This window comes from Coprinopsis cinerea (assembly GCF_000182895.1).
Source record: "Coprinopsis cinerea okayama7#130 chromosome 7 map unlocalized cont3.7, whole genome shotgun sequence".
Taxonomy (NCBI): domain Eukaryota; kingdom Fungi; phylum Basidiomycota; class Agaricomycetes; order Agaricales; family Psathyrellaceae; genus Coprinopsis; species Coprinopsis cinerea.
In genome coordinates, this window is record NW_003307538.1 from 709,378 (window position 1) to 718,392 (window position 9,015).

The 9,015-nt window shown below is 52.5% G+C and overlaps 5 protein-coding genes across 5 annotated transcripts; all 5 read right to left on the reverse strand.

Moving 5' to 3' along the window:
* Positions 1–30: 30 nt before the first annotated feature.
* CC1G_04023 (hypothetical protein) lies at positions 31–1,314 on the reverse strand (the record flags this gene model as incomplete). The annotated part of the gene is made up of 4 exons (XM_001831080.2): positions 31–104; positions 162–186; positions 245–597; positions 651–1,314. 4 exons carry the CDS (start codon positions 1,312–1,314, stop codon positions 31–33), a joined length of 1,116 nt encoding a protein of 371 aa, XP_001831132.2.
* An 814-nt stretch (positions 1,315–2,128) lies between these two features.
* Positions 2,129–3,708, reverse strand: CC1G_04024 (hypothetical protein; the record flags this gene model as incomplete). Its single annotated transcript, XM_001831081.1, has 2 exons — positions 2,129–2,523; positions 2,598–3,708. 2 exons carry the CDS (start codon positions 3,706–3,708, stop codon positions 2,129–2,131), a joined length of 1,506 nt encoding a protein of 501 aa, XP_001831133.1.
* A 275-nt stretch (positions 3,709–3,983) lies between these two features.
* Positions 3,984–5,151, reverse strand: CC1G_14789 (hypothetical protein; the record flags this gene model as incomplete). The annotated part of the gene is made up of 2 exons (XM_002910765.1): positions 3,984–4,378; positions 4,437–5,151. The coding sequence occupies 2 exons, from the start codon at positions 5,149–5,151 to the stop codon at positions 3,984–3,986; spliced, it is 1,110 nt and encodes a 369-aa protein (XP_002910811.1).
* Positions 5,152–6,018: 867 nt separating this feature from the next.
* CC1G_14790 (hypothetical protein) lies at positions 6,019–6,859 on the reverse strand (the record flags this gene model as incomplete). The annotated part of the gene is made up of 2 exons (XM_002910766.1): positions 6,019–6,542; positions 6,607–6,859. 2 exons carry the CDS (start codon positions 6,857–6,859, stop codon positions 6,019–6,021), a joined length of 777 nt encoding a protein of 258 aa, XP_002910812.1.
* A 981-nt stretch (positions 6,860–7,840) lies between these two features.
* Positions 7,841–8,799, reverse strand: CC1G_04026 (hypothetical protein; the record flags this gene model as incomplete). The annotated part of the gene is made up of 2 exons (XM_001831083.2): positions 7,841–8,478; positions 8,532–8,799. The coding sequence occupies 2 exons, from the start codon at positions 8,797–8,799 to the stop codon at positions 8,054–8,056; spliced, it is 693 nt and encodes a 230-aa protein (XP_001831135.1). The 3' UTR covers positions 7,841–8,053.
* Positions 8,800–9,015: the final 216 nt, after the last annotated feature.

A 9,015-nucleotide genomic window follows, 5' to 3' on the forward strand; every position in this document is an offset into this window, starting at 1 on the left:
CGTCGGAGACGCGATATAGTCGGCATATGCTCATTTCTGGGCACTCATGGTTCGCCCCACCTCGGGAGCAAAGGAGGGAGACAACGCGGGATACCCACCATTCCCTGTCGTGCGACAGAATTCAGAACCGCGCGGTGAGATTCAGATTCGATGGCGTCAACATTTCATTTCACTAGGCATCGTATGCTAAGTACCGAGAAGGTATGCTCGTGTTTCTCTCTGGGATGTATAATCTGGGATATACGGGGGCGACATACCAGTCTGGGCAATCTAGCGTGTCTCGCATGTCCAAGAAGATGGCGATGTCGATATCTCGCAGAACCGGGCCAAGCCTACGATCCATCCGTTTGGCCCACTCGTTAATCCAATCTTCCAAGTTGGATGGTGAGTCGGTTTCTTGAACGTCGTATTGTGGAGGGCTGGACGGGACCTCCTTCACCGCTCTGAAATATAACTCTATCTTGCAGTTCACATCCCCTCCACAGGCCTGCACTGATCTCGAGAGCCAATCAAGGATACCCTTCCCCTCGGGAAAGTGCGCCGATATAGCGAGTATTCTCAACTGGGGAAAGTGGGCAAAGTTGAAGAGGTTGAATCCTATGTTCAGCATGTCAGAAACGAACCCCCATACTTCCTGACGACGAACTCACCCTCTGCAGGCCTGTACGGCGTAAACACATGCCACTTGAAGTATATCTGGATATGCACCAACGTCCTCCGCGACAACTCCAAAAAGTCGATATGGAAACGCCGGAACAAGCCGTGGTTATAGTCAACCGATATCCGACACCGCTCCAGCCTCGTACACTTAAAGGTCCTCTGGGACAAAGTCTCGAACCACCCCTCCATGCCCGAGGTTGCGGTGGCGGACAAGTCCAAGACTTTCACAGTTATGAGTTCGCGGAGGGGTATCCTCTCTGGGCGGAGGGGCATGGTGGGCGGCTTGGCTACATGCTCACTCCCGAACACCATGTACTTGAGATCCTTGCACCGCCGGAACACGCGCGACGTCATCGTCCGGGGGTTGAGAACGAGTCCTTCCAGTCCTTCCGTCTTGATTAAATGGATGAACGATGATCTGAAGGCTGGTGCTAGGGCGATACACTTGGTGGGTATGTCTAGGACTAGCCATTTGAGTTTGGGGTATCGTTGGTTTAGGGCTTTTGACCATGCGGATTTTTGTTTGGCGAGTAGTCTGGCGTTGTTAACGTTGGAGTTGGAATTGGAACTGGAGTTGGGGAGGCTTGGGAGGTAGGCCCACCATTTCTGTTGAAAGGTGCGTTCGTCCTGGCGGAGAGCGGTTGTGTACTCCATTGAGGCGCTGATGAAGAGGTACTCGACGTGCTTGGGAACTTGAGGATTTAAGGAGGTCCACGTATGTCTCCATTGTCGACCGTAACTTGTGAGTACCCGTTTTTTCTGCTCGCTTTCGCGGCTCTGGGCTGATCTGGACGCAACGAAACACAAACGGACGTGTGTATTCCGAGAGGGTGCGGCACGTCTGTGAGACTGATTTGAGGGCTTGAGGTGCGAAAGGCATGGCGGGTCGTTGCACTCCCCACCGGAGAGGACCTTCCAACACAATACGTGGGCAGTGCTCATCAAATATAAAAGAGAGTATATGGTATATAACCTCGTGGGGGAGGCACCAGGTCTGCCTTATAGCCGCAGTTTCCGACGAGCGGAGGCGGAGAAGGGATAGGCATTTGGGGAGCGAAAAGCGGTTGTGAAGGGGAAGGCGGGGATGGGGCATTGTCAGTTAATCATTTTCACAGTTGTCTTGCATATAATGGGTTGGGACTTGATGACAGTGTACAGATCATCTTCAATTCTGCAAGTAGGGATCAATTCATCATCGGTATGTGGGTGTGCATCTGTCATGGTGAGGTCCACAAGGATATGGACAGCGTTGGCGTACCTCTAGTGCGCAGAACCCACCCGCAGGCCTAGATCAACGCACGCACCTACTCTCGAGTGTACTGTGCAACATCGGGAGTCGAACCCCGGACGCGTATCCCGACTCGGACTAGGCCCCCTATTCTGGGCGCTTAATCTCCTGACATGGTTAAAACCGCGCACGAAATGCATACACCAGGGTTTCAAAATCGAGGAAAGATGTATTACAATACTATACTATTGGTGTCTCCGAAGAATATGGACCGAGAGGGGTAATTAGCGAGTCCGGGCAGTGCAGCGATTTTCGCGTGTCCAAGAAGGCAGCGATTTCCACGTCCCTCAACAACGGGCTCCGAGTATCATAGCCCATCAATATGTCCCACCTGGCCATCCAGTCTTCCAAGGAATATGGTGGGCGGTGCACATCGTATTTTGGGATAGGAATCCCCGTGTAAGGGACCTCCCTCTGCACCCTGAGATATAGCTCGATCTTGCAGTTCACCTCCCCTCCACTGGCCTCTACCGAACGCGCGAGCCAGTCAAGTAACCCTTCCCCCTCGTAGAAATGCGCCGATATCGCAAAAGTTTCCAACTTTGGGAAATGGGTGAAGTTGAAAGGGGTGAATACTGGGCAACATATCAGAAACGATTCCCAGATACTTTGGTCAACCCTGAACACTCGAACTCGAACCAGTACTCACCATTCGCAGGCCTGCTCGGCTCAGACACATACCATTTGACGTATATCGCAATGTGAACCAGCGTCCCGCCCCACAACTTCAAGAAATCGATGTAGAAAGGGAAGACCCAGCCTTGACCATTATGAACCGGTATCCGGCACCTCTCCAACCTCGTTAAATTGAACGTCCTCGTTGACAACGCCTCGAGCCACTTGGTCACACCGTATGGTTGGGTATTGGACAGATCCAACAGTTTCAGAACAGGAAGCTCGCATTGGGGTACCCTGGTCGCTCCAACTGATCCAACGAGGTCGGGGCGGAGGGCTTCGTCGTCCGGTCGGGAGAGAAAGCATCCCCCGAATACCATATACTTGAGATTCTTGCGCGGCTGCGGCATACATGGTGTCATGAACCAGGGGTTGATGCTGAGTCCTTCAAGACTCTCAGCCTTCAACAGACGCTGAAGCCCCTGTGCGACATCCGGTGCGACCAGATGCCACCGGGTGCCTAGGTCCAACACAAGCCATCTGAGCTTGGGGTACCGCCGGTTCAGGGCCTCGATCCACACCATTTTCTTCTTTTCCAGACGCTGCTTGACTTTTAAGCTCGGACACGTTGAGGGGAAGGAGGTTGCGAGTCGTTGGCGCCACTTGGGTAGCCCCTCCGCGGCGACTCGAGGGTAAGGGCTGTCAATGAGGATAGGGGCTAACTCACAGCCGCTGATGAAGAGGTACTCGACGTGCTCAGATGCTTGAGGAGAGTGTCGTAGGAGATCCACGAATGCATCAACTGTTGAGTACCACTGCCAAATCGGCATCTTTTCCCACTCCTCCTTGGGTCGAAGTGACCGTCCGGTGGAGAGCTGAACGCAGCGAAAGACGAAAGGCCGTGTGTAATCTGCGAGGGCGCGGCAGGTCAGCGAAACTGATTTAAGGTCTTGAGATATGAAGTGCGTCGCGGGCTGCCACTGGATTCCCCATGGAACAGAAGTTGGGCCTCGCAGCACGACCCGTGGACTGTGCTCGTCGAATAGGAAGGTGAGGATGAGGTATATGATTTCAAGGGGGATGCGCCAGTTTTGGCTTGTGGTCACAGTTTTGGGCAAGCGCGAACGGGAGAAGGTGATAGGCATTTGGGGAGGGCAAAAGGGTTGCGGAGGAAGGAACAGCGCCGGCGATGCCTGAATTGCAAATGGGAAATCAACCCATCATCGAGTGTGGGTGAACATCATTGATGGACTGGACCTCCTTTTGGCGCTTAATCGAAGCCGACGAGTTCGTGCGCTCAGCATGCTGTTTCTGCTGGCTGTGACAATTAAGTATAATTGGTGATACCAACATTTACAAGTAACGCCGCGCAATGAACCACGGAGAATCGTGCCCGCATTTGAGCCAGAATGTCTTTTTGCTACTGTACTGGTGTTATGTCGGGGACATACGACCCGAGAGGGATAATTGACGAGTCCGGGCAATGTATTGTTCTTCGCGTGTCCAAAAAAGCAGCCAGTTCTACTTCATCCAGCAACGAGCCCGGCCTATATTCCGTCAATCTGGACCACTTTGAGGTCCAATATTCCATGAGGTGTGGTGGGTCAGCTGCATCGTATTGTGGAACGTGACCCTCTCTGAAGGGGACCTCATTTTCCGTCCTGATATATAGTTCGATCTTGCTGATAACCTTCCCTCCACTAGCCGCAACTGATTGTGAGAGCCAACCGAGGATACCTTCTCCCTCGCTGAAATGCGCCGATATAACGAGGGTTCTCAACTTTGGAAAGTGGGTGAAGTCGAGAGGGGTAAATTCTAAGCACGGTGTGGATTAGAATCAAGGTTCGAGTTTAAAAACGCGAAATGCACTCACCCCATGCAGAACGAGATGCAGTCGTTGAGGCCTTCTTGAAATAGATCTCGACATGCACCAAAGTTGACCCAGACAGCCTCAGGAAGTCGATGTGGTAGGTACGTAGGCATTCACGGCGGCCAACAGGGATACGGCATCGTTTCAGTCTTGTACAATTGAACGCCCTGGTGGACACACTCTCGAACCATCCTGCCATACCAGAGGTTGCAAAGGTCGACAGGTCTAGGACTTTGAGAGTTGGGAGCTCGCTGAGTCGCTTCTTCGTCGCTTTGGCGTCCGGGGTGGAGGTGGCCGGCCCGTCTACGTATTCGCCCCCGTACACCAGGTACTGAAGGCTCTTGCATCGCCGTAGCACACTCGAATGCTTCATCCGAGGGTTGAGAACGAGCCCCTCCAACCCATCCGGCCGAGTCAATAGGCGGAAGAACGCTGGTACGAAATTTGGTGCGAGCGCGCTCCACCTGATGGGTACGTCGAGGACCAGCCATTTGAGTTTGGGATACCGTTGTTTCAGCGCTTTCGTCCACGTTTCTCTTTGTTTGACCAGTTTGGAATAGGGACTTGAATTTGAGAGGTAGGTACGCCATTTCATTTGAGGGATGCATTCTTCAGGGCGGAGAGCGGTTGTGTACTCCATTGAGGCGTTGATGAAGAGGTACTCGACGTGCTTGGGGACTTCAGGATTTATGCGTAGGAGATCCACGTATGTCTCCATTGTCGACCGTAACTTGTGCGCACCCTTTTTTTCTGTTCGCTGTCGGGGCTCTGGGCTGATTTGGATGCAACGAAAAACGAACGGACGTGTGTATTCCGAGAGGGCGCGGCACGTCTGGGAAATCGATTTGAGGTCTCGAGGTACAAAAGGGGAGGCGGGTCGCTGGACTCCCCATTGGAAGGATCCTTCCAACGTGATACGTGGACAATGCTCATCGAATAGGAAGGCGAGGATATGGTATATGATCTCGAGAGGTAGGCGCCAATTTTGGTCTTTGGCCATGGCGAGAGGAAGCTGCTGAGGTCTGTGGAAGGTAAGGCGTTTGTGGACGGGAATGCGAGGACGGTACATTGAGAACTGGAAGTATCAGCACATACCTCGTCAATGGATCTATCCAAGGCGGTTGAGTTGCGGGTGGGAACCACACTGGAATGTGTAGTACACATTAGTCAGGTTGAGGTCCACAAATAATATTACCAAATACGCGCTGGTGTGCCCTAGGTCGCAAACGCTGGCTCCCTCTATATTTCAAGTATTCGTATTACCATCTATTCTCGAGTCGCGATGGTCCCAGGTCACCCCAGGTCCCCAGTGGACTACTTCATCTCTTGCCTGAACGATGATGGCTTCCGAGTCGGATACTAAGGACCACCGACTACTAGTAGCCCGGGCGCTTAATTGTAGGTCGAGGGGATCGTCGGGGCGGGGTTTTGGATGGTGTTGTGATTGAAGCTTCCGGTTTTCCGAGTCGTTGTGTATCGCGCGATGGTAGATTCATTATTGATTGGGTCGTTACAATTCGTGCACATTGATGTACAATACAAATAGGGGGAAATGATAATCGCGACCCTACAATCGACGATCGACCTAGGACTGGAAACATGCCTTAAGAAACCTCCTCGCTCGTCGCGCATGGGCCCTAATACCAGGGAACAGCTGACGACGATCAGACCTGGCTTGGGAAGCCAGCGAAATGTTATCGACCACTGGGTCATTTGGAACCGTGAGGGTGTCTGTCTGCAGGGGCGCAGCGATGGTTTGGTTCTCGGCTTGCTCCACTACTGGGACTGCACTATGTTGCACTATTGCTGGCATCGGCATTGGCATCGCTTGGGGCATGGCGGGGGTGGCCGTGACCTCGTTCGCTGGAGCTGCTGTAACATGTATCGTTGTCGTGATACTTCCGTTTGTTACGATTGGTCCATCGCAGCCATCGGAGGTTGGATCGACTCTTTCCTCGGATGTCCGCGAGTCGTTGATGGAGTTAGATGTGGAGATGTGTTGTGCGGTTAGCAGTCTGTGAATTTGATCAGCCACGTTCACTCCCTCAACGAGCATGGGAGCGGTAGCTGGTGCCACGGGAAATACTGGTGCCATGGGTAGCACTGGCCCTAGAGCACGAGTCAAGTTCAGGAGTCAGACGAGCTTGGTGGTAAAGCAACGACAAAAACTCACCATTTCCGTATCCGGGGTTGGGAGGATTGGGAAACATGGCTCCATGGGCTCGAGCATAGATAACCTCCGGCGAGTTGACGACAGTACCTCCCGCAGCCTGGAAGTAGCCACCGACAGCGGCGTCTTTATCGATGATAACGTCTTGGACGGGCTTGCCCACGTCTTCCTCGGGGACAACAGTTGTGCCATTTAGGACATGCCTGCCAGCAATCTGGGCATAACCCCCAACAGTGCCGCTGATTCTGACGACCATCGTAGAGCCTAGGTAGGAGCGTGGACCTTGGGGCGATTCTGTTTTGACTGAACTGAGAGGCAGCGGTGCTATGCAAGGGTACTTGGGGGCCACTCGTTTTCTAGCCGTTAAGTATTAAATGTTTGTGGGCCGCACTTCAGCGGTGCGTTCGTGTCACATGTGCCCAAATGACTGTGGTTCAAAGTCAGCGCGCTCATAGTGAAATGTGATTGGGACCTACCTTTCGTTGATCAAGCGGGAAACATGAGAGGATTGGGTGCCGTGTAGACATGACCTGCCCCCTGGTTCATCGAAGTGCGAAGCTTTAGACGGCTCGCAACATTCATTCAGACCTAGTTGAGTTCGGACATTTTTCTGCATCGTTATCTTCCATCTTCCAGCGTTATTCTGGATCGGGTGAGCGTTGTTCAGGCGAGGAGATTGTAAGCACCGGACAATTGTCTGCATTGACAACGTGCACACCATGCAACCCACAACGTGTACATACAGATTCCAGAGTGAATATGATACTCACCGAATGGAGATCCAGGCGATAATTGTTCCACTCGAGCTCAATCGACTATATGGATGTCTACCATAGTAGTAAGTACCTGGTCACAGAGCGACTGGCATCACTTTCAGTGTTTGGCCAAACGTGCGCTTATTTGCCTGGCGCGTGACAGCCAAATAACATAAGCGCCCACAACTCGGGGGACTGATTCCTTGCCCAATGTCCACACCAACGTTGCAGGGACTGAATTGGCCAGAGGAAAACAATACTTCTTATTGTAACTGCTCCGAAGCGAGCCCCTAGCAACGTATGTACCGCGGACATGCAATGTTTGAGAACGCTGCACCCACAAAGAGGCAATGTGGCATTTGGCCGCGAGTTTCAGCGAATTCCCTCGGCAATGCCCCTCAGGTCTTTGTTCTATCCTGAGGATTAATCAGTGCTGAGCGCTGACGGTTGCTGAGAGATAAAGTTTCCGCTCAGAGGGCTGGTTCACAATCACACAAGGCGGCTGTATTATTTAACATACTAGTAGTATACCATTGGAACTCGTAAAGGTCCAGGCTAATTCAATGTACCGGTCACAGTCGTAGATAAATCGTCCAAGGAAGCTGGAAAAACCAGAATGCATGAGTCCAATTCAGAACGAAAAGAAAAAGAATCGCGTGAAGAGAGGAAAAGCGAGGTCCATGTCTCCTTCCTAGCTAGGCGGTAGGCGTCAAGTTGCGGCGGGCCAGTGAGCGGTAGGCAGTTTGGAGCCGCTTGGATTTGTTGTAGACCCGTTTGAATACTGCTCTGATGCCAGGGAATAGGACATTCTTAGGCATGGGTCTCTCCAGATCTGGATTTATCGGGGGGTTAGCTGGAGGGACTGCAGTTTGCTGGGTGAGCTCCCCCGTTCCTGTCGTCGCCTCGATGCTATCCTCCTCTTCAGGTGTTGAGGGTGCCGTGTTTGGAGTCGCGAGCTCCGGAGGAATTGTTGCCTGGACGGTGGGATCTCCAGAGCCTGCCTTCGTCTCAGTCTTAGCATCCTCCTCTTGAGGTGCCGAGGACGCTGTAGTCTGGCTAGGCGCGCCTGAGGGTGGAGGGACTCCAATAGTACTCCCCACCTTCGGCCGAAGGGTATTAACTATAGGACACGTTAGTTTCGATCAGAAAGCCCCAATCTAATACGGCACTTACTTCCTGATAACTGTGCCAGTCTTTGTTCGTGCTGTCTTTGTTCGTGCATTCTTTCTTCGTGGGCGAGGACTAACTTCAATCTCTCGTTGGCCTGCGGGTCGTATACGTTACTCCCCGCTATAATGGCGTGGCCACCAAGAGCCACTCCTTCAAGGTTGAGGGGCGTGGCCTGTACGGGCGGGTCTGGATCGCTTGCGCCGTTGAACACGACCGCTCCACCTGCGAAGGTAGCGAAGCCCGAAATGGCGGCGTTCTTGAGATTATGCATCGTCCAACTTGTTGAAATGCGAGTGGTTGTATACGTCGAGTGTGTACGTCTTGAGGATGGAAGTAGGCTTATCGCAGTTGTGTGGAGATTAAAAGTTGAAAGAATGAGTACTTTTATACCTGGATATCCTGGTCTGAGGGTACGACCAGTAAGTAATTCTCTAGCGCTCTTCAAGGAAAGGGCGGTGTTACATTGACACACACTTTGTTCTCCTAG